The sequence below is a fragment of the Aulonocara stuartgranti genome (genome assembly GCF_965226115.1).
Source record: "Aulonocara stuartgranti genome assembly, chromosome: 23".
NCBI lineage: Eukaryota > Metazoa > Chordata > Actinopteri > Cichliformes > Cichlidae > Aulonocara > Aulonocara stuartgranti.
In genome coordinates, this window is record NC_138958.1 from 34,998,638 (window position 1) to 35,024,036 (window position 25,399).

Consider the following 25,399-nt stretch of genomic DNA (forward strand, 5'->3'; position numbering starts at 1 on the left):
AATGTCCATACATTTTTTTCATGGGCTAAAATCAAAATTCCAAAGCCTCGATGGGTTGCCAATGACCTGGTGGACATTAAAGAAGTTAAATAAACAGAATAAGATGTGGCCCACAACTAATTGGGTGTTCTGTTTTTTTGTCCAGCAACCTTGAGGCTATTTGATTTTTACCTAAAAACCTCTGGACAGGAAACAAATGGCTCTTGGAGGCCTCATAAATAAAATATGTGGGATCCTTAAATATAAACTCATCTAAGCTGCTCGAACTGACTGAACTGAAACCAGATTGACTCTGGCCTTGCTACTGGCCTAACATACATTCCATATATACCTGTATGAAAATAGAAACATTAATTAGATACAACTTACATAAAAGCTTTTCTCTGAACATACAAATACTAGGGAAAAAGTGTGTGTGTTGGGAAGGAGAGAGGAAAAGGGCTGATTGTTCTACAAAGCCAAACAACTGCAAAAAACACCTTACAGTAAACAAAAGCATGTCTGAAATGCCACTGGCCCAGTCCAGCGTGTGTGTCTGCACGCCTCCACATATGGCATCAATTTTAAATGTTTGAGGAGGGCATGTGGGACTCCATTTAGAGTCCATGAAAAAGAATCTTGTATCATCCATTTTTCAACACTGTCCAATGTAGCATCTGTGTGTGTGTTTTGTGTGTGTGCATTTGTGTATGTGATATCACAATATGTAGAACCTATTTTACAGTACCTGGGATCATTTCCACCTGGGCACAGGACGATGTGCCTTAAGGGCCTGGCAGGACATCAGAGATTACTTTCATTTTTCGACTGAAAATAAAAAGTAAGCAAAACTGAAGCTTTCATCAGGGCTTCAATTTAATACACTCAAGCTATACTTCTGAAACTGAATGGGCCAGGTGCAGCATTTATGCATTTCTTCAGGGTTTAAGTGGCTTGTGGCCAAATCGAAAATGTACCCGTTTAACTATTTTCATTTTGGCACAACAATTTGTCTTTACTCAGGCCTATATCATTTGTAGCTTATAATTCTTCGGGGGGGGGGGGGGGGGGGGGTGAGAACTGTGTTCAACATTGAACTTGAACCAATCATAGTGGCCCTTGGCTAGCTTTTATATACAGTGTATATTCTCATTTCGGTATGCCAAATGTTAAACTGTATTTAACAACTGTCAACTCAGAAAAAAACAAAAAGACTAAAGTTTGTTTAATAGCTCTATGTAAAACTCGCTAACTAGTTACTGTTTAACCTAAAGAGTAAAAGTGCTAACTTATGTCTTTAGTTGCCGAAGAATTTACAAGTCCAAAAACTGTAAGTTTTACAGGTCCTGGCAGATATCCCTTTAGGCAGATCTGGATGCTTCTCCCAAGTTTCAGTGTTTGCATCAGGCTTGCTAGCTACTGGCTGCTAATTTCACATTCAGACATTAATTAGTCTCCTCAATGAACTCTTGGCAAAGAAAGTCATGCTATTCATTCTCTAAAGTAAGTGTTCCTGAAAGAAGCACAAGTAAATTGTTGGATCATAAAAAATAAGGAGGGATAATGTCATTCAGGGAAAAAGGCCAGTTAATATTTTGTTACTCTATTTCAGTTATAAATTATATACATAGAACCAATATAGACAAAAGGTAAATGCATTAAATTCATTTTGCTTTTACTAGAATAACGATACATTTGGAATTGAAACTTCTCTCTAAAATAAACCTACAAGCCCCAAAAGTCTTCTACCAGTAAACTAAATAAAGAGCTAAATAAAGACCATTATTTGAGAATATAAAGTACAATTTTGGAAATATCCAATTTTTCCTTTAAGCCTAAGTAATGCATAAATTATATTAAAAACTCAAAGTCTATTTAAGTAAGAAAAAAAAACCCTTTTTTTAAACTGGTGTGTTCTTGGAAAAAAGCAGCAGTACTCCAACCCCAATCTGTTTACTGCAACATACAAAATATGCCCAGGTAGTTTTAGATCAGTCTGCAGACATTATGCAGTTTTTATATAGTTGTTGTGTGCGAATATAGCCCAGCATTCATTAAAAACTCCCAAATCTTCTTGGCATGTACTGTAAACGGCATGTTCAAACAAAATAGTCATGTTCAACAAAACAGTCACTGACTCAATAAATAAGATTTTACCATACAACCACTGCCCCTGGCTGGAACCCATATTTAACAAGTAACAGCTGATGTGACCTGCTGTGAAAGAACAACTAGTTCCAATAAGAAGAAGAACAAGAAAACAACTATTCTCAAAAAGGGAACTAATTCTAGGGTACAACTAAAACTAATGTGCTACGAAATGAATGGTGAGCGTTGGTTTTTAAACATCTCCAGTGGTGAGAACTGTGTTCTGGGTTTGTTTCATCAAAGACTAAACAGCTCAGCATGCGGCGGTGTGATGGATGAGGTAATAAAGATAATGAAGGGAACTCTGAAGCTGCTTCTCTCGGTGCCGCACCCTTTCTAAAGAAGGCACTATGGGTGCTTCGCCATCTCCACGACCAAGAGTCAGCTCTGCAACCCCTGTTCCCAAATGTCTCTGAAGTCACAGCTGTCTGTTGTTTGGTTTCTGAGAGAGTCATAAGTGGGACTCATCCATTCAAGTTAATGCTGGCGGCTTGTTATTCTACTGCTGAGCGATTTATTCACGGTGGAGTGGCACTGCTCAAAGTATCATGGCCTTTACACTGTGCACCCGAGCACACGTGTATTTTTGAATACGTCATATCACTCCAGAGGCAGCATGTCCCTCACAAGTCCCACACAGCAGATCCACCTCATTTCTTCCCCTATGTTTAGCACTGACCTCAAATCACAAGCCGTGGTGCAAAGTGCCGCGGGCTGTTTCAGCAGTGCCCACACATCACGGCTTGAGACAGACTAGAGGTAGAGGTAGCTGACCCAGTACACAATGTTAAAGAGCAAGAACGAGGTGGGGAAGAAAACCCGGGAGTAGGCATCCAGCTCACGGATGTTGACGTGGATCCGTCCTTTCCTCCAGCCGCCTTCTTTACACTCCTCATAGCAGCAGAAGAAGCTCTTGCAGTCCTTTCCATCCAGGCACTCGTGCAGACAACTGTCATCATAGTCATGCCAGAACAAGGAGTTGCCCATGGGCATCATAGGCCGAGGGGTGGGACCCATGTTGAAAGACGAGTAGGCCTAGGATAAAAACGGAGAGAGAGAATAGGTGAATTAATTAAGACTTACGTAATCTATTCCCGAAGCAATGACTGTCACATCAAAATTACAAGCCACAGCTAGGCATAGAAAGTCCAGATCGTCAATGCGGCTAGCAATCTTAGGCTTTAGTTAGTCAACAAGTGTACCTGATGTTTGGCTTCTAATCTCAGTGCTAGTCCAGGTCCAACATCAACAGCCAATTTGTGATCTAGCTAACATCATTTTTGGGGGGCGGGGTCACACAACTCCATAATTCAGAGACATTTTAGAGGTACTTGAAGACATTTTTTGACACTAATATAAAAGTAGGATGGCAGTGTCCTTGCAATAAGCAAAACTGATGGTTACCTAGTGATTACAATTTTTCACATTCAGTGACCAACTGCAAGTAGTTGCGGCAGCCAAATTTTAATCGAAATGCAATTGCACAGGTTGCCTGGTGGGAGACAACCTGTCTCTACACAATCACAGTCAGACTAAGACTGACAGAATGGCAAAAGTTTGCATATAATTGACTACTAATGTATAAACATATACAGATTGTCAACATGCTGCAATCAGTTGGTCAGTCTGTGCTGATGAATGTTAACTGCATTAATAGACTGTGGTTAGCCCAGTCCATGGGCAAACTCTTTGCTATGTCAAAATGCAAGGTTGCCAAGCCCCTGTGTTATTTTTCTGTTAAAATTGTGTCCAGTAGCAACTATGTCACTATATGTGGAGAGATTTCTGAATGTCTTTTTCAAATCTATGAGGTTCAGGCTGGACTCTGAAGAAGTAGTAAATGTGACTTTCTGTTTAATGTTGATTTCTGAGAATACAGACAGCAACAAATTTGTGATAAACATATACTTTCTTGTAACTGCCAACTTGACCTTATTGCCATTTTATCATTGTCTTGAGGCACCAAACATACTTAGAAGACAATAGCTAACTGCAAGTATTTGCAAACCTTGTCACCCAAGATTATAAGTTCATTGCATACAGTTACAATAATTGTGGTTGGGCTGTGGGCTCCAACCACCTATAACTGTAGCATTACACATATCCTGGCTATGTTGCAAGCCTTTCTTTTTCTTTTAGGTGGTTAGTGAATGTTAGTAATTTTATGTCTTTATGCTAAAAATTGCAAAAACGAATGCTAAAATTACATTCTTCTTTCCACTTAAATACTTTAGGTTCAAAACTATTTCACATTTTGCCACGAGCCTGGGCTACTTCTTTGTAGGTCACCAACTATAGTAAAACGATGCAGATACTGACGTATATTATCATCATTAGCCTAATAAGCTAGTTGCACGACATAACAAGAAGTCTCGAGCACTGCCACTTCATAAAAAGCTCCATTGTTCAGATGATTGCTAATATTTTCAAGCAGTGCCCTTTTTGTTGTATTGCACTATATTTCATTAAAGTATTAAAGGAGAAATTGTGCCTTCAGTAAATTACCACACTCTGTATGATTTATCATTTCTCCAAAATAGAGAGATTATAAAGACACAAAGCCATGGCATATATTTATTGATGTATTTGAGTGCTTAAAAACTCCAACTTTCAGCACACAATTGATAAGCTGAATAGATTTTTGAGCGATGTGCCATTCTCATAGTTCTGCTGTTATTAGTTATAGCAAAAAAAACAGTACCAACAATAACATTTTGTGTAATCAATTTCTAACAGCACAAGGATTTCTGTGATGTTGAAATTAATGACAGTGTTCAATCATATTGTAAACCAAACAAGCTGATTTACAAAAGTACAAATGGCTAAGAAATATGTTTTGTTATTTTTTCTTTCACATAATGCAGCTTTAGAAAGAATTTTTGAGACCCCATTGCCAAATAAGTACCTCCTGAGAAAATTTGTTACATGACTCCCTCCCTGATGTTTATGAAATCATGCGAGGCCAACTAATTGGGTTAAAATCTTTTTTAAAAGGTTTCCCGTCCTCCACTACTCTGTTGAAGGAAGGGTGGTAGGCGAGAGAGAGGAATCGTTAGATGTGTCGTGTGGAGTAAGAGATTTGACGGAGTGGGCAGTACAAGGGAACGACACGAATGGTGGTGATTTGGGAGGGGGGGGGCTTCCCCACAGACAGAGCGGGCCAGAATACAGTGAAGAGTCAGAGATGCAGAGGAGGGGACTGTATGTAACACAACTTAATTATTCAGCCTGAGCTGGCAGTCTGTTTTAGCCCTGAGACACATTCAGCAGAACTCCTCTACACTGGGAGAAAATAATGAATAGGGAGGGGATCTGGAGAGAGGGAAATGACAGCAACAGTGGCTGACTCAGTCTTAGTAGATGTGCGCCGACGCCATTAAAGCATTCGCGGCAGGTGCAGCCTTGAGAACGCCCACACAGAGTGGTAGGCTCTCATACAGGAGTGGCGGGTTGAAAAGAAATGCATTCAGCTGCACACATGTGCTAATACAGACATGTCAAACTCCTGGGTAGATATTGTGTATTTCCCATATATATATATATATATATATATATATATATATAGGCACCCTATGGATCAAATCAATATCAGTTTTTGAAGGTTGGTGTGATTACAGCGAAGACAGTGAAAGAAAGTATTCAGTCGCGTTCTTTCCTCTTCAGACACCTTAACCACTTTACACCCACCGGGTCATCAGCAACCTGCTAGGGTTTTGTGTTTCATGCATGAATTTGGCATTACAGTTTTGTTTTTCAAAGCTTTTCCATTCGGGTGTTCCAAATAGGCAACAACTTTGTAAAAGGGCTAGACCGTAATCTGTCATTCCTAAACAGGTAACTGGAAATGTGGTTACAATGAAAACACAGATCTAAAAGGGAAACAAACTGATAAAAATATAGTCTGGTCACCTTTTTTCTACTTATGACAAGATGGAAACTGTGGAGATGTGCAGGAGTAGGAGTCCTAACAACAGAGTGAGGAAGAGGTGGAGAAAGGTGACAAGTAGAAGTAGAAGAAGAAGGCTGTAAGAAAATATATGGAGGGACATAATTAGGAAGGGAGAGATTCAATGATTCAGGTAAAGTAAATAGCTACTTTGACATTGAGCCACTGCAATAGCTAAACTTCAGCTTTTAATTATCACATGCTGTAGTGCAAACCAACTATTCTAACTCAACAATGACTGTACCAACCTGATTAAAACCTGTTTTAATACCAATAATCAAACAAAATGAAATATATACATAATGTGTATGTAAGAGCGATCATGGTGGGCTGTCTGGACTTAAACTGCCAGGGCTGAATTTATTGTTGCAGTCCAGCTGTGGTCCGTAGTCTGTCTTTATTTGTTTGTGGGTTTCTGTTCTTCTCGGCATCCCTTCTTCTCTTGCTATTGTTCATATGAAGGCTGGACCTAGCCTCTTTGGCTTCAGGTACCATTTTATAGTCTTAAGCAGTGTTTCCCAACCCTGTGGAACCACGGCACATAATTCACATTAGAAAAATGACACGGCACGCCACCAAATAAAAATGTCACAAAAAGCTTATTGATATTATTTCCCCGCGCACCAGGTATAGTGGAATTGGCTCGGTTTGTCCCCAGTATACCTTGTTGCTTTCTTCTGACCGCTACTCATGCTAGGGCCTTCATCTGGGTTGGAGTTTTCTCCAGGACCCAGATCAGATTGACTACTTTTTTCTTTTCAAATATTTAGTTATTGCTATTGCGCACTGTGTCGTTTCACAGCATGACTATTATGTCATTTCTTCTTCATCTTCGTCTGTTTTAATGGCAATTGGCTACCCAGTCCTTGTAGGAAGTGTAGTTCAACTGCCCTCTAGTGGAAGAGAATGTAATTGTTCTGCCGGTTGCTTAGACCAGCGGTCCCCAACCTTTTTTTGCGCCACGGACCGGTTTATGTCCGAAAATATTTTCACGGACCGGCCTTTAAGGTGTTGCGGATAAAAACAACAAAATAAAACCAGTGCCAGTACCATAAAAAATAAGATTTATTCATAACACAGGAAAAGACCCAGGGAAACCAAGTTAACGATAAAAAAGATGAAAAAAAAAAATCACAATAAAAAACTATAAAAACCCTAAAAACAACAAATTTCACATCCACCTCAACTCTCATGGCCCGGTACCAAACGACTCACGGACCGGTACTGGTCCGTGGTCCGGGGGTTGGGGATCGCTTGTTTAGAGTACTAATCAGGTGGAACCAGGTAATCTTCCACGGCACACATGATCATTTCTTCGGCAAATACAGTGGTTGGGAAACAGTGGTCTTAAATTTGGGATTTTGGCTGCTACCACACAAAGAGCACTGCATTCTCATACAGTAGTATATATTTTGTTACCCTGTATTTATACATGTGCAATGACAATACAGTTAAATCCTAATCCTAATCCTAGTGACAAGCAGTGTTGGTCAAGTTACTTGAAAAAAGTAATCAGTAACTAATTACTGATTACTTCCCCAAAAAAGTAATCCGTTACTTTACTGATTACTTATTTTCAAAAGTAATTAATTACTTAGTTACTTAGTTACTTTTTAAAAAGACGATTTACAACCTGAATAGGTGATAAAGCGATAGATCTTTCAGCCCAATTCTACTTTTTCAACATAATCCATCATACAAAATGTAATCAAATGGAAAAGTCTCTTTTTAAAACTTGTTTTGTTAGTTTTAATCTTTTAATTTTATGTATCAAGCAAAAATTTAATTATATGCAACATTCACTGACTTGAATAAATTAACGTTTAAACCTATTTTCTGTACATTCCAGCACATAATTTTTTTTTGTGTGTTTACACTCACTCTTTCAAATAGATGCACGTAAAACACAGCAGAAAATAAATAAAGTCAAAGACTAGCAGTCCTGTTGCTCTATTTTCACCTGTAAAGCAGGAGTAGGGCAGGCGGAGGTTTACCCTGGTGCAGGTGTGCGCGGCGGTCAGTGGAAGAATCCGCGAGTTTCTCTGTGAATTTCCCATTACGTCGTCGCGCACTCGGAGCTTGCTTGGAAGTTTATGGGGTTTTTTCGCTGTAAAAAGAAGTTTTCTTCCCACGCACAACGGACGCTAATGTTTTTGTCACTTTTTATGGAATCTAACTCAAAGTAAGGTCAGTACTTCCACGCTTTAAACGCTGCACGCTCACACTCTCTCCCACAATCGATATATTATCCGTTGTTGATCTGCACACAGCTGTTGCCACGAACGGCGCACTCGCTTACGTCACTGTCATGAGACATTCTCGCAAAAAATCACGGTTTTAGTAACGCAGTAACGCAGCGTTCCTACGGGAAAGTAACGGTAATCTAATTACCATTTTTGCAATAGTAATCCCTTACTTTAGTCGTTACTTGAAAAAAGTAATCAGATTACAGTAACGCGTTACCACCCATCTCTGGTGACAAGTCCATCACAATATAGCTGTCCCCTAACATACCCTGGTTTATTGTCTGTTTTACTCTAAATGGGACCATAATTTACAAAATGAACCTCAGGTTGGATTGAATAAGACTTCAAGCGAGTGATTGAGACCATAAACCTACTGAAAAACTGCTTACAGAGCTCATAAATCAAGTGAAACATAGGCCTGTTTTCTCATAGCCTTCTATATAATCACACTCCTTTTTGCAAACAATAAGTCTGGTGGTTGTTAGAAAGAATGCAAGTTTGATGCACGCGGTCCTCCTTTTTGCTACTCATTACTCATACACTCACCACAGGCTTACCATTCTCTTCTTTGGGGGAGGTCTGCGTATACTGTAGGAGTAGTAGTTGAGCATGGCGTACTCAATCATGGCAGCGAAGACAAACATGAAGCAGACGGTGACAAACAGGTCCATGGCGGTTACGTAGGACACTCTAGGAATAGAGTTTCTGGCCACTGTGCTCAGCGTGGTCATGGTCAGCACTGTGGTGATTCCTGCAAAAGTAACAGAAGCATGAGGATAGGAAGGAGAGTCACTTCACAAAGCATGCACGATGAATTGCTGGTCAGCAGTAGGATGACCCATGTGGATGTCAGTGATTATGTAACATGTGAGCAGCACTTTATTAATCGCTATTAATAATGCACATGGGGTATTCTGGGTAGATGTCCCCAGTCTTGCATCAATCCTTTCTATTAAACACCCACAGCGGGATACGTTTTGAGGGTGGTGCAGCAGAGCGGTCGTAATTATCAAATGATTCAATGTAATTTTTCTTTTTATTCTCTCTCGTTCCACTTACGATCAAAATGATGTTTCAAAAAGAGATCTGTGGGTTAAGCACTTCTATTACACAGAGGCTTATGAGGCGGATCCTGAGTTGTCTCTGGAGTGGTGCAAGTAGTGCAGCCACAACTCAGCAAGCACATTCCTGTTTTTGTTATTTCTGTATATCTGCAAAGGAATGTGATTCGGGACCAATCGGATAAATAGTTGTTAAGATGGCCAAAAAAGAGTGACACACATGGAGATTCCTTGCAAATACCTTGTTTGCATGGGGAATACAGTATATTTAAGAAAACAACTACGAAAAATAAAAAGAATCCTGTTTTTTTAGTAAAAAAAACAAAAAAAAAACAGCAAAAAGTACAGTTTATTTAAATTCTACATTTTTTTTTTAACATTTCTTTCTATCCTGTTTACCTTTTGTACCAAAATGACTCATCACTATTCTGATATTTTATTTTTATGCTTTTTTATTGGTCATATCCAATAATTCACTCATTCAGCCAAAGTTGAACTGTCCTGATGTAGTCCTGTCTCTTTATAAACAACCAAATATCAGTTTTCGGTGTTTGCTGTTGAAGAAACAGCTCAACAGCAAACAGCAAATATGCTCTCAAATACATTATCATTGATTATATCAGTGATGTGTTCACTGACAATGTTTTCCCATCAAAAACTCTGCACTTTTCACAGTTGTGTTCAGACACTGGAAACACTTTACTTCAGGTCAGGAAAAAAAAAAACAGCTTCTCCGACCTAAACCTAAACCTGAAGTTGCATCTGAACTTAATCCAGAGCGTAAACCCAAGTCTAAAAAGCTTTGTAGTTGCATATAATCATCATTTTGATGACTGTGTTGAAGTCAGTGAAGTGAATGATTTAATTAGCCATGGTTGCTACTTCCTTTTGGACTTTTCTCTCTGACATGATCTTAGTTCGGGCCTCGTGTTCAGCCAGTGATGATGGTGATAATGGTTTTGTTCTCTTGCTTTCATTGCAGGGTCTCCTGCAGATGCAAAGTCTTCTTTGCCTCTTCTTTTGAAAGCTCATCCGCGATGTTGCTGCTTTCCTGTTTTTGCTCCTCCATGACTTTATGTAAACCAAAGCCTCATGCTTAAAAGTATGAGGCTTTGGTTCTTGGTCCAAATTCAGTGGCGTTTAATTTTTTTTTTTCAAAGAAGGGTCTCATTGGTGCAGAGCTTAACTTTTAAGCTCAGTAACTTCACAGCTGGACCTCTGCTGCTCTTTCAGGTGTCGCTGTTCCTTCCCTGGATGAGCAGATCAGCCTGTCTGTGTGTGAAGTCTCAGTGGTTTAGGTTGAAGACTGCACACACAGCTCTGCAGCACTTCTTTCTTCCTGCAGGTCTTGGATAATCTTGTCTGGTTTAGCAGTTGTATGATTATTATCTGTGTTAGCTGTGTTGTTCTCTTCAGTACCCACATTTGAGGTTCTCCACTGTTTTAGACTTGGACTTATGACTGAAAGCCTCTTCCAGCTGCTCCTGGCTGCATGTAAAGCCAATCCAGCTGAGTCTTGGAGTCTGAAGTTCTGCTGTTTGCAGATACCAGTCTGGTATAACTGGTATCTGCGGATGTCCTACATTAGGTATCTGAGAGCACTGACCTCTCTTGTATCATATGGGACTCTGTCCTGATTGGGTCTCAAAGTGGGATTGGCCTGGTGATACCAAGTCCCCGTATTAAGCACAGGGTTACCTCTTATTGTCACGGCGAGTGAGAGGAGCCGTGCGGAGGAGGAAAAGGAGGATCCACACGCAGGCAGTCGTGAAGGTGTAAAAGGTGATTTATCGAACACAAAAGGAGAGGCAAACGGCAACACGGAGAACTAAACTATACTGGGAAACAACTAAAACTACAAAGCACAAACCTGAATGAGAACGAGCAGAGGAGAATGACGATGGACAGCAGGGAGAGCACACGGATGTGACATGGTAGATACACAAATGACGCAGGGTGGAATACACAGACGGACCAGCAACAACAATGACGGAAGACATGACTTAAATACACAGAGAACCACAGGGGAATTACACACAGGTGGTGGACACAGCTGGGAATAATCAACAAGACTAGACAAAGGTAAAACTGAACACACTCACATGAGACGCAGACCTTCACAATAAAACAGGAAACAAAACACACTTTACTAAGACACAGACTAGACAGAGACAGACTTGAAATGACATATGAAACTAAACCCACATCTTAAACCCAGATAAACAGAAACATGGAACTCTAATAATAGACAAACATTACCATAACACGACAAGAGAACAAGAACACAATCCCTGATGCAAACTTAAATCAAAACACAATAAACTCAAAATACTGGGTCCAACGGACCCAGAACCGTGACACTTATGACCCCTGCATTTTCCTCCATATGCGTTTGCACTTTGGCTATTGTAGCATCTCCGTATATTATGTTTTTTGGAAGAATTCCATTTTTCTTTTAAAACAAAAGACCAACTAAAAATAAAGTCTTTTATTTTGAAGTATATGCTAAATTAGCGATATGAGGGCCAACTCTGTCAGATAACAGCAGTAAACACTATATAAAAACAGCTCATTAAATATTTAAAATTTAAGGTTTATTAAAACAATAACAACCTTCTTCTGGAAATGTAATTATTCATTTATTTTTGGCCAATTTGTTAATGCAGTTAAAATAGAAAAATCTGTCCCCCCACAACCTTACCTACTTTGGGAATTTGAACCCATATCTAGGGAGACTAAGATTAGCCCTTTTTCTGTATACATCAATGCTAACACAATAAGGCACAAGGGGACATAGGCTATGACTAACATGGTGTAGTTGCTTCATATTTTTATGACTGGACAATTTGAAAACTCACTTTTATCCATCCATCCATCTTCTGCTTACTGTATCTGCTAGTGTATCTAGAGGCAGGGCACACCCTGGACAGGTCGCCAGCCTGTCACATGTGTCATGGTCCTGGGTCGTGCGACCCAGTGTTTTGTGTTTAGTCTATTTTGATGTTTATTGTTTGTTTAGGTTCATTAAGTTATTCCAGCTCATTTGTAATTATATTACCCTTGTATTAAGCCTCCCTTGCCCTTCATGTGTTTATGTCTGTGTGTCTTGTGTTGTCAAGTTCATGCTGTCACTTCTGTCATCTTCCCCTGTACTCCGTCTACCTGCTTCGTGCGTCTACCTGTCAAAAGTCATGTTTGCATGGTTATGTTTAGTTCATGTCATGTCTAATCTTCATGTTTCCTGTTTTACTTTGAAAGTCTGTATTCAATGTCAGTGTATTTAGTTTCACCTCTCCTGTCCTGTCGTTAGGTTCATGTGTGTCAGCTGTGCTCCCATGTGTGGCCACTTCCCTTGATCATCCCTCATGTGTATTTAGTCTCTGTGTTTCATGTAGTCTGTGTCGCGTCGTCTGTGTTCCCACCCTCCGTGTTTCCATGCCCAGTCTTTTGTATTCCAAGCCATAGCCTTACCATAGTTATGTTTCTGTTTAGTTACATCTCTTGTGCTGCCCTCATTCTTGTTTGTTTCTTTTGTGTTCATCAGCCACAATAAAAGGCTCGCTTTTGTTTAAAGTTCACTCCCGTATCCTCACTTGTGTCTGCACCTGAGTCCTCCTCACACTCTCCACACGGTCTGCCACTGCGGACCGTGACAACATGGCTGTAAATGTTGTGTAAATGTTAAAAATAATAGCTGCTCTTCGTTTCCAAATTCCTCAAATTAACAAGAAACTACTAGAGATGGGGAAAGTAGTGGGACCTGAACATTCACAAAGAGAAGTTTTGGAAATATGGAATAAGATTTTTAAAAAGCTTTCTTTGATTTTGTTGTGATAAATATACGATAGGTTTTAGGCCATACAACCTTGGGGGTTCTATAAAGTGTTAACTATTGACTGGTAAAAAATTTTTTTATAAACCTGTCAAAAGCAGGCATTTTTTTCAACAGTCTGTTATACTGTTTTTCCCCTGAAATTCAAATTCGTTTTTGAGCTATTGACCCACTCAACCACAAAATATAAAAATAGCTGCCACTTTCAGTTATATAACAGCAGCAGTGGCAGAGAACATAATGCTGCTGTTGAGTGAAAACATCGGCATAGTTGTGCAATGCTGAGCATAATGAGTGCCTGTCTTTGTGTAGCCTGACCAGAGCTTGCTAATCTTTGCTAGCACAGGTCCACAGTGGCACCACGTGTCTCATGCAGGTCTGAAATGTAAACTGTAATTCTACAAATTCTAATAATAATATACTGTTGTGTGGTCACTACAGCCATAACACATTAATAATGCCTGAGATCAGATTACCAGAGATCAGAGAACTGACAGACACTCTCTGTTATGTAAAGACATCAAAGACACACCTGCGCAGATATACAGCAACATGGATAATGAATCATAAATGGACATAAATAATTAGGCTCTCTTCTATATTATATAAAAACATGGTTACAACCGGGATATTACTTAACAGCCACAGTGTCTGTCAAATAAATAAATAGGTTACTGAACAAAAATTACTATTCACAAGATACTTATGCGTTAATAATTAAGTAGTAGCAAAACGTGATGGCATTGATCTCAATCAATATTACTGCTGCAATGTTGACATCAGTCAGTGTCTAAGGAAATAAGACCTATGAGTCAAAATAATTATGAAGAAGTCAAAATTTAAACACAAAGTCTGTATGGTTAAATAAAAAAGTTAATTTGGAGAAAACAAAGTAGTGAAAAAACCTCAGTCTTTAGATTGGGGACATTTTAGACTCTGGTTTCTGGATTTAATCAAATGTAGTAATACAAAAACTATGACCTCCTTTTTCTAAACCAAATTAAAACAGACAATAGTTAATAACATTCTACTTTAAAATTCAATTAGGAGATAAAGATTTCCTCTTTAAATTTTAACATGCCATCTACTACTTTAGCCTTCTATCATGTCACATGTCTAGTTAACTGTGTCTAACAATTAATTTTTCTTTAGAAGAAATTGGACTCTGTGATTATGTAATAGCGAAATGTTAAAGCGGCATTCTCCACTGCGATTTATTCCTGACTGTTATAGTGAGAGGCCGCGTCATGCTGACAGTTAACATCCTGACTGATGTACAGGATGTGGTCATTAGTCGGCCTCTGGAGAGGCAGAGCTCTCATCAGTCCACTTTTCTTTTAATGACAGTGATGAGTGATGGAAATGAGGCTAGAACGCTTGCATTAGCTTGACCCCTACAGCAAAAAAAACCTCACACTGAATTGAAGATGTGTAATAGCCATGCTTGTGCATAATCACCGTAACTGGAGAGCACGTTACTTTGGGAGGTAACCAAGCTCTTAAAAAATAGTAATAACAGCCATGTTCAGAATTGTATAATGGTTGTATTTAACTAATTGTGTTGATTTATTTTACGTAATAATATTCCTCACAGTAAAAATGTCAAAAAGTCCATCCAATTAAAAAAATGGGCAATTAGAGCAATCATTAAAAAAAAAAAAAAACTACAGCAAAACAAAAAGCCTATTCTATCTGACCTTCCAAGAGATTAACATCCACCATGGAATTCCAAAAACCTTCCTAACACCCTTTATTTGTCTTTCAGTCCTGTTAGCTATTTGCTATTTAAAAGACTACGAGGCCAACGTAATGTCTGTTCATTTCTATTACATTTGAGTTCTTCTGTCTACAAAGTAGATCTCAGTAAAATGCTGTGATTGTTGTCATTTTCGCAGTTACTGAAATACTCAGACAAGTCTCCAACCAACAATCTATTGGGATCTTCCCATACAACCATCTTTAGGGTTTTGCAGAAAATATCCAATGAGCTGCAGGCTTATTCATTCTCTGGCATCAGCATGTTTGTTGCTCAAACAGCTTTGAGCTGCATACAAAGCAGAAGTAACTAAAATAGTAAATGGACTAGTGCTTTTATAGCTCTTTTCTACTCTGAGCTGTCAGAACGGTTTTTACTTTATTCACCCAATCATGCTGATGCGAGTAACTCATCAAAACTCCACAGTGGGTGAAACCCACTGATGAGTGAAACCCACTGATCAAAGTCCACTGATCAATTATGTGGCACTGAATGTACATGTGCTGTATCAAGCATGCACCGGGACGAAGGAAAGACGGGTGGACTTCCTGGTGGAGCTTGCAAGACTGGGGAGAAAACACTGACTGGTCTGATGATTCTTTATTTCTGTTGTGACATTTTAAAGTAGGGTCCTAACATGAAGCATGGTTTCATCTGGAGTGTTGTTGCCAATCACGTCAATTCCTTCTCATATGTGCATTTTCTATTGGCTGCTTGCAACCTCACTAAAAATAATTTTCTCTCAGATTGGCTTCTGGAACATGACAATGAGTTCATCATACACAAATTACCACCACAGTTACCAGGTCTTAATCCCAAACAGCCGTTTTGAGATGTGGCGGAACCAAAGATTTGTGCCGGATCTGACAAACTGCAAACCCATCATGTCATATGGGTATAAATCTGCTTTGTAAGTCTATGCCATGAAGACTTAAGGCATTTAAGATGGCAAAAAGGGTTCTAGCAAGGTGTACCTAATAACAAAAAGAGCTCTGAGTATATTTTCATTACAACAATTTAACTTTGCAGGAGTTACGTTTGCATTGATCAGTTACAGTGTTTCCAGTTCTCTGCTGAGATTTCCAGATCTTCATTCTTGTTGTGAAGGCTGATGAGCAGGATGCAAGAAGATTCTGAAATTCTGATAGGATGCCCTTTGTCATCATTATTTCCACAGCTGTTTGTGTGGATCTGTCTGGAGGTAACTTTTAACTGTGTGTTATTGTGTCATTAATGGCACCGTGGAGTAATTACTCCCCATGGTGTCTTAAGGGAGACCGCTGTGTTCGCTTGGCGACATGAAATCAATTCTTTTTAAGAGAGATGAGCCCAGTGACAGTAATGCCCACCGGGGGCATCGATATCGACTGCTGTGACACATACACATCATTGTCATGGGCTCGCCATTTTTCCCTCTCCCTCCCCTCTTTTCTTTCCACACCGCACCTCACCCTTCCTCTCCCCTCTCTCTTCTCGGTCTCTTTCATCCTCTTCTCTCCTACATGTCTTTTGTGGTGGTGGTGGTGGTGGTGGTGGTGGTGGTGTGTGTGTGTGTGTGTGTGTGTGTGTGTGTGTGCCACTGTTTTTGCCTGTGGTTTCCATAGAGACGAGTTGCTCCCATCTATTTCCAGCTACCTCCTCTGGTCTAGTGCTCGTCTAGACTTTCCCTTCATCGCTGCTCATTAGATTTAAGTGCTCAACTAGGTAAATGAAAAACTCTTCTCCTCATACCTTAGATCCCACTATCTGATCAGATGCTGAAAACAGTACGATCTCAATAAAACGGCACGCGCTCTGGCAGTGCCTTTCCTCCCTTTCTTTTTTATTTGGCTGCTATTTCAAATCAAGGTCGCGGGTTGTCTTTGCATAGATTAATTCATTCTGGGGAAATTGGCGCTACATGATGCCATAGCAACTGGGTGATTCCTGAACCACACGGTGTCTCGCATCTACAAACGGAAAACAAAGTGCCGCCGCAAAGAAGTGAGAAAGCTCCAGTGCATATGCCTGTAGAAAGCAAATATGCCACTGACACATCAATGCGAGTGCAAAATAATCTCGGCGGTGTGATCACAGCAGCAAGAAAGAACAGATTTTCTGGTTTTGTTCATGAGGTTTCAAACACATGACAGCTGGTATAAAACTGTCATACATGTCTGGTTGGTACTGGCTGTTGCCACAATATGTTAACAAATACCAGACACTGACCTTTGTTTTGTGTCCAGGGGTAAGCCAGGTGGAACAGACCACAGCTTGGTGTGTCTATAAATAGTACAGAGAAGTACCAGTGGAGGATCAGTGGCCGGGTCACAGGACTGCATGAGTTTTCACTGTGACTGAGACTATAGAGCTTTCTCTCTTTGAACTGAAAAACTAAAAGATACTGAATTTTATTTGTTTTCTGGAAATAAACCTCAGCATTGTATTTATGAATCTTTCTTGATCAAAAGTTGTAAATGAAAGATGGATGTAGCCTCTCCTATTGGAATGCACACTTTGTCAGCGTTATGATTGCAGCCATGTGGTTTTTGTTGTTATTGGTTCTTGTTTCTTTGCTTACATTTAGTGCAACTGCATGATAGAATGGAGTGCAAATTTATCAGGTAATGCTAGGTTGGTTAGTGAGCTGAATTCATATAGTGTGCAATGCACTGCAAAAACTCAAAATCTTACCAAGTATATTTGTCTTATTTCTAGTCATAAATATCTCATTGCACTTAAAATGCGCAAAGAACCACTTGGCGATAATTGAGGCAGTAGAAGAAATTACTGATACACTGGATAAAAATAAATATGCAGTTGGTATTTTTGTTGATCTCAAAAAGGCCTTCGACACAATCAATCACTCAATATTATTGGATAAATTGGAAAGATATGGTATTCGAGGGAAAGCTGGTAACTGGTTAAAAAGTTACCTAACGGGTCGGGAACAATATGTTAGCATAGGGCATTACCACTCAGAGAAACTTGGTATTACATGTGGTGTTCCCCAAGGGTCAGTGTTGGGACCAAAACTTTTCAATGTATACATAAATGATATTTTTGATGTTTCTCAAGTACTTAAACTCATACTGTTCGCAGATGACACCAACATATTTTTCAGTAGCGATGATTATACTGATCTTGTAATGACCGTAAACAGGGAGCTAAAATTAATTAAAAAATGGATGGACATAAATAAATTATCATTAAATATAAATAAAACTAAAGCAATGTTTTTTGGTAATTTAAAATATAATGTAGAATTACCAATTATCATTGAAGGTGTACCAATTGATAATGTGAGTGAAAACAAATTTTTGGGAGTCGTAATTGATAACAAAATTTCATGGAAACCCCACGTCAGACACATAAAAACCAAAATTTCCAGAAGCCTTGCAGTTTTGAACAAAGTGAAACCATACCTTGATAAAGATGCACTTCGTACTCTGTACTGTACTCTGGTTCTTCCATATCTTACATATTGTGTGGAAGTGTGGGGAAACACATATAAAAATACAACTAATCCATTAGTCACAGTACAGAAACGAGCACTGCGTATTATTCACAAGGCTGGTTATCTAGATCATACTCACAAATTCTTTCTTCAGGCAAAGTTACTTAAATTCCAGGATCTGGTTAATTACAATACATCCATAATTTTGTATAAAGCTTTTACTAAACTTTTACCGGCAAATTTACAAACTAGATTTGAAATTCGAGAAAAGGTTTATAATGTGAGAGGCTTTGGAGAATTCAAATTACCCAGAACTCGAACAACCCGTAAAGGCTTTTGTGTGTCTGTATGTGGTGTGAAAATCTGGAACAGTCTGAGTTTACAATTGAAACAATGCAAAAATATTCATAGATTTAAATTTCTCTACAAACAGTTGGTCTGGTCACAGTATACTCAATGATGCTTTTAGTGTGCTCTGTAATGTCTGTCCTCTTACCATTGCTGGTATGGATTCCAAAAAAAAAAAAAAAAAAAAAAAAAGTGTGCGTATGTATGTACATATATGTACATGTGTGTGTAGATATATATGTATGTATATGTATGTGTGTTTGTTACTTGTAGTTATTACTGCCTGTTACCTGTGGTAATGCAATTTATAATTTATATATTCTGTATTCAGTTATGAAGGCTCTAATTGTTGTTTGCGAGCTGCCGTTTAGATGCTTGTATGTGCCCGGGGCTGTTGATGGGTCTGTATGCAATGATGGGCGTAGCTGCGGGAAGTTTGTTTTTTTTGTTGATGAGCGAGTATAGGGGTGGGATTTAATAAGTTTTCTTCGTCCCACTCCTTTTTCAGGCAATTTTTGTTTTTTGTTTTGTGCATTTTATGTTCAATATAGGTATTTGTTGTGCCTGAAAATGAACAAATAAATGAAATGAAAATAAGACACAATCAGCTAAAGAGTAATATTTCATTAAGATATATGAACTTGTTTTAAGACAGTGAATCTTGAAAGTAGAAAGTTTTCACTTGTTCCATTGTCAGATTTTTCACTTATTTCAAGCAAAAATATCTTGTATTTAGAGAAAAAATCTGCCAACGGAACAAGTGAAAATTTTCTAGGTTCAAGATTAAAAGATTGATAAAAGATTTTGAGTTTTTGCAGTGTGCTAGTGTTAAATAAATGACTTGCACTGACCAAACTGAACCTATGCATACAGGTCCAGTTCAAAGACTCAAATTAACCAACGTGATGGCTAGCAGCCAGCTATGGGCTACAGCTGCCTGTCTTATCACACCTAATCTTAAGGCTAAACAAACTCCAAATGGATCAGTTGCAAAAATGTATATATGCTGAGGCTGTAAGCTTGATATTTATCTGACTGAAGCACTTAAGGCCCCCGATCAGCCTCTATGCCTCTGTGACTGAGACCTAAGCTTGTGAATTTATTGATCGAATCACTTTTGGAGCCAGCCTCAATTGTCCATCAGGGCTACTGCAGAGTCTCGACAGTTCTACCTTGGCTCAGTCTTTCAGCCCTTGAGGCTGTAGCTTGTATAACAGGCAATTTTGTTTTCCAGGATGATGGTGTTGTTGTTACTGAAGTCTTGAACTTGGCTTTTTCGTGATTGCCATCTCGTTGCTCTTCAACTGATAATCAAATTTGTGAAACAAATGATAACTCTTTCTGATATTTTTGCCTCAAAACCAGATTTGCATCCCATCATAAAGGCTGTTTGTATTCTATCGGTATATTTTCTTTTAAATAGCCAGAAATGCTACAAAAAGATTAGAGATCAAAGCCACCCCCCAAAAAACATATATGTGTTCTGACAAGTGAAATTGAAATTATGCAGTTGAAATAGTTGAAACGGATTAAAAGTTGGTATTGTTTACAAAATTCAGGGTGTTCATGATTTGAGCTATGCAGCACTCTGGCAGGCTTTCCACCGCATCAACACAAAGTACAATACAGTATATATAAGAGCTGACAGTCTGCTCGGTGAGAGCCTTGTTTGTTTATGGTAATTATGCTGATGTGTTCAAATTAATGTGCTGGTGATTGAGGTTAAAATGCTACACGCAGCAACTTCAATCTAATGTGATTAAAGGTGTTTCCCGCAGACTGAAGAGGCCTGACTTAAAGCCCCGACCCAGACGTGTAATCAGTCAAATGGCCCTACATGCCCTCTGACCAAGGAGACACTTGGGAGTAAATAGCCTGATGGGAGTCTACTCTCTACAATATATTTACTCAGCTGCGTATCTTCTGATGGTCAGATGACATTTAAGCAACTTTGGACACAAATAACTTCTTTAAATTTGTGTTACAATTACAATATAAGAATTAGCACAATCGTTATCTTATGGCTAACATTTTTGGCACTGTTGAAAAGGGAGCGTTTAAGAGTGCTTTTCAAAATTGAATATTGGAGATAAAGTAACTCAGAGTTTTAGAATATTTCCATTTGGATTTGAGTAAATTACTATTTGAACATTATACATCATGTGTACTAACCAAACACTTTGTTGTTTGGGTTTGAAGAGCATTTCTTGGGAAGAAAATGACAAGTGTCCAGAGTGGAGCTGTGGGTGCTAGAGACTGTCAAACTGAGAAAAACAATCAGTATCAGCTGGTTTAGCAAATGCCCCCAAATGACAAATGCTCCTCTTCAAGTGATAAGTTCTCTAGTGGCGTTATAAATTAAAAATCTTTTCTTTTGGAAGCAAAGGAGAAGTGACAGTCCTCAGATGGAGGAGATTGAGGTGGATGGATGATCCAACAAAACATTGGCAACACAAGAAATGTGCAATTCCAGTTTTTGATTCACAGACAGCACTTGAAAAATTTGGTAGTTTTTGTGTTTAAATGGGCCCTACCATAGTCACTGGGTCATCAGATCAGAAAACAGATTTACTTCAGTTACTGGATGACGAGCCTGTATTATATGCTCTACAGGGAGTGCTTAGCTGTACCCTTGTGGTTTGTGCCTTAAAGTGATCAGTACTGAACTTCTGTTACCGGAATGGACCTTAATGGACTGATTAGGATCTGGGGGAGTTAAAAATGACATGTTCTAGCTTTAAATTCAGAGGACTTATTGGGATAATGGTCACAACAGCCTTTATAAAAGCCACAGTTGAATTCCTAGAGAGTCTAACCCCCTCTGACAAAAGGGAAGCAATCACAATATTGCTTTTCTTTCTCATTAAAAAGCTACGAAAGTCTTGAATCAATGAATAAATGCCACTGTACCACCAGCTAGTGGTTGCATCTTCATCAATTTCCCAGCACCATCTAGTTTTTCTTCCATTTGAAGAGTCTTATTCAGACCACACTTGAACAATTCAATACAAAGTCTCTCATTGGCGTTTAGGCATGAACATGTGGGGATTGCAAAATGGTCCAAAAACCCTTGCAAGTAATGTGAGGCTTCATGGCTTTATTTACACTGAACAAAAATATAAACGCAACACTTTTGTTTTTGCTCCCATTGCCCATGGGATGGACGTAGAGACCTAAAATTCATTCCAGATACACAATATAACCATCCCTCCCAAACAGTGGTCACAAATCAGTCCAAATGTGTGGTAGTGGGCACATCTGCTATATTGAAATAATCCATCCCACCTCACAGGTGTGCCACATCAGGATGCTGATCTGACATCATGAGTAGTGCACAGGTGTACCTCAGACTGCCCACAACAAAAGGCCACCCTGGAATGTGCAGTTTTGTCTCACAGCAAAATGCCACAGATGCCACAAGCAATGAGGGAGCGTGCAACTGGCATGCTGACAGCAGGAATGTCAACCAGATCTGTCGCCCGTGCATTGAATGTTCATTTCTCAACCATAAGCCGTCTCTACAGGCGTTTCAGAGAATATGGCAGCACATCCAACCGGCCTCACAACCGCAGACCTCGTGTAACCACACCAGCCCAGGACCTCCACATCCAGCAGGTTCACCTCCAAGATCGTCTGAGACCAGCCACCCAGACAGCTGCTGGAACAATTGGTTTGCACAACCAAACAATTTCTGCACAAACTGTCAGAAACCGTCTCAGGGATGCTCAACTGCATGCCCGTCGTCCTCATCGGGGTCTTGACCTGACTCCAGCTCGTCGCCGTAACAGACTTGTGTGGGCAAATGCTCACATTCGATGGCGTCTGGCACGTTGGAGAGGTGTGCGCTTCACGGATGAATCATGGTTCACATTGTTCAGGGCAGATGGCAGCTGAGAATGTCCCAGTTCTTGCATGGCCAGCATACTCACCGGACATGTCACCCATTGAGCATGTTCGGGATGTGCTTGACCGGCGTATACGACAGCGTGTACCAGTTCCCACGAATATCCAACAACCTCGCACAGCCATTGAAGTGGAGTGGCCCAACATTTCACAGGCCACAATTGACAATCTGATAGACTCCATGCGACGATGTGTTGCACTGCATGAGGCAAATGGTGGTCACACCAGATACTGACCGGTTCTGGGTCCCCAGACCCCCAATAGCGCAAAAAACTGCACATTCCAGGGTGGCCTTTTGTTGTGGGCAGTCTGAGGTACACCTGTGCACTACTCATGATGTCAGATCAGCATCCTGATGTGGCACACCTGTGAGGTGGGATGGATTATCTCAATATAGCAGATGTGCCCACTACCACACATTTGGACTGATTTGTGACCACTGTTTGGGAGGGATGGTTATATTGTGTATCTGGAATGAATTTTAGGTCTCTACGTCCATCCCATGGGGAATGGGAGCAGTAACAAAGGTGTTGCGTTTATATTTTTGTTCAGTGTATATTGTATTTAGATGGAAGCTAGCGAGCTAACTCCCTGCTAACTTCTAACTCCGTTAAATGTCATAAATGTCCGTTTTCATGGATGCCTGGATGTTAAACTCACTTGTTACACCTGGTAGAGCAGAACGCTGATTGTTTTATTAAAGATGAAAGACTTTAGACAGTTTTTCAACTCTCAGTAATGCCATAGTGATCGTTTGATATATGGACCTGCAGTGGAGTTTAGGCCCAGACACGGCTAGTGACATCAGACTTAACAACCAGATTGAGCAGCTTTGGGATGTGGTGGAACAGGAGATTCACATCGTGGATGTGCTGTGTGATGCTGTCATGTCAGTATGACCCAAAATCTGTGAGGGATGTTTCCAGCACCTTGTTGAAACTATGTGATGAAGAATCACTACCCACTGCCCACTACCACACATTTGGACTGATTTGTGACCACTGTTTGGGAGGGATGGTTATATTGTGTATCTGGAATGAATTTTAGGTCTCTACGTCCATCCCATGGGGAATGGGAGCAGTAACAAAAGTGTTGCGTTTATATTTTTGTTCAGTGTAAAAAGCAGTAAAGCAATTTATAGCATGGCATTCATCCAAAACCATCATACTGTTAGCTTAAAAAATGAGTAAAATGCATTCAGGAGAAACAAAGAAACATAGTTTCTTCACCAAGTTAAAGTGTTCTTGCTAACAGGTCAGAGATTCAGCTCTGTTATGCTTGTAGTAGCTAATATAGCCTCGAGCAGAGATGAGGAGGCTACAGGAGGGCTGGTAGCTCACTTCTTTCTTATTCCCTCCAGACTGTTTTCATTCTCAGTTTTGTTGTCTCCAGTCACAACTGATGCTTAAGGCAATTTATTAGGTTTTGCACAGTTTCCTCTGGAGACACGGGTCTTGTGTGTTCTACAAAAATGTTGCAAATCCTTTCTGAGACTTGGTGGTGAAGCGTCTCTTCAAAAGTACCTTACAATTCGGGCTATTATTTCTTTTGCTTTTAAATACTTCTTTTCACTGAGCTGCCCCCTATAAGATGGGTTAATGGCAGAAATCTTAAAACCTACGTACATACAATTAAAAGCAAAAATGGTAGAGTTTGGGGAAGACTCTGTTCTCTGTGGATCTCCTTGAAGTAAACTGGTGACACTAAGTGATACTCTGTATTTCTCTGGATAATGCTATGAAGCATGATGATGGATGTTACCAGTAGATTCAATTAATTCCAGGACCATGGTTCTTCTTCACACCCCCAAAGCTCTACAGTCTCAGCTTCTGCCTTGGGGTGGTTTTATTTCCCATCACCAACCCCCTGTATCTATGTCAAGATCCATTTGCGCTACAAAGATTGAGGTCTAATGGGAATCAGCCTGAGCTCAGCTCACTTACTTTTAGCTCGCTGGTGTCCACATATCCTGCTGAAGCAGTAATGTATGACTGAGAGCTCTTTGGAAAATCCACCTGGAACATGTTAACGGTTTGTCGAGGCACTTTCCCTTTAGCGGTTGGGTGGAGGGTCAGCAGGGGCAGTGGCATCCTCTGTATTTTTCTTGGACTCGAGTTTCTCTTCAATCCGACTTGATCCCACTCCGTCCAGCTGACATTTCTCCCTGCCTTTAAGTACCAAAGGCCATCACTTTGCTTTACACTTTTTTTCTGTTCCTCCCTTGTGTCCAGCTTTTCCTGTGCTTATCTCTCCTCTCCCCTTTCAGCTTTGGGATCAGGTCTCAGGCTGACTCTAAAACGGGGGCGTTGTACTAGAGGAGGAAGGCTAAATGACTTTCTGTTGTTGACCCGAAACTGGATGTTTATCAGGACTGGGGCTGCCTGCTTTTTCGCGCTACCTGTTGTGAGAGGGAGATCACAAGTCTGTCACTGCCTTTGGTCATGTAATACACTGCCACCCACACACTGTAAGCATTAAGTGACTTAGTTATGTCCTATGCAGGCTTAAAAAGGCAGGCTGACACAGGAGTGGAGAGTCAGACTGGCACACATACACTGTGAGGTGTGTGATTCACATTACAAAGCAGCTGTCATTGCAAAGTAGAAAAACCATAGTAGCTTTAGTCTTTATATGCTGGTTAAAAAAGGGGGAGGAATTAGTATAGAATAAAACCTGTCCAATATATCTCAGTTTAATAGATCTGAGGCTTATGGAAGATAAGAGAATTTGCTTTTGGAAGGAGC

At 39.9% G+C, this 25,399-nt stretch overlaps 1 protein-coding gene and 1 long non-coding RNA gene across 3 annotated transcripts in view; one reads left to right on the forward strand and one right to left on the reverse strand.

Annotated features, from left to right (window-relative positions):
• Positions 1-1,062: 1,062 nt before the first annotated feature.
• Positions 1,063-25,399, reverse strand: part of LOC309701090 (gamma-aminobutyric acid receptor subunit gamma-3-like) — a 193,814-nt gene continuing 169,477 nt past the window's right edge. Inside the window, exons 9-11 of one of the 2 annotated variants that reach the window (XM_082525094.1) lie at positions 8,877-9,070; positions 6,037-6,150; positions 1,063-3,162 (exon numbers count right to left, since the gene is read on the reverse strand). In XM_082525094.1, the coding sequence (XP_082381220.1) occupies positions 2,881-3,162; positions 6,037-6,150; positions 8,877-9,070 (590 nt within the window). In that variant the 3' untranslated portion in view covers positions 1,063-2,880. The remainder of the gene's footprint in view (positions 3,163-6,036; positions 6,151-8,876; positions 9,071-25,399) is intronic. The other variant, XM_082525095.1, reaches the window with a different exon arrangement.
• Positions 8,212-25,399, forward strand: part of LOC309701117 — a 69,579-nt gene continuing 52,391 nt past the window's right edge. Inside the window, exon 1 of the long non-coding RNA XR_014274878.1 lies at positions 8,212-8,260. This is a non-coding gene — a long non-coding RNA (uncharacterized lncRNA). The remainder of the gene's footprint in view (positions 8,261-25,399) is intronic.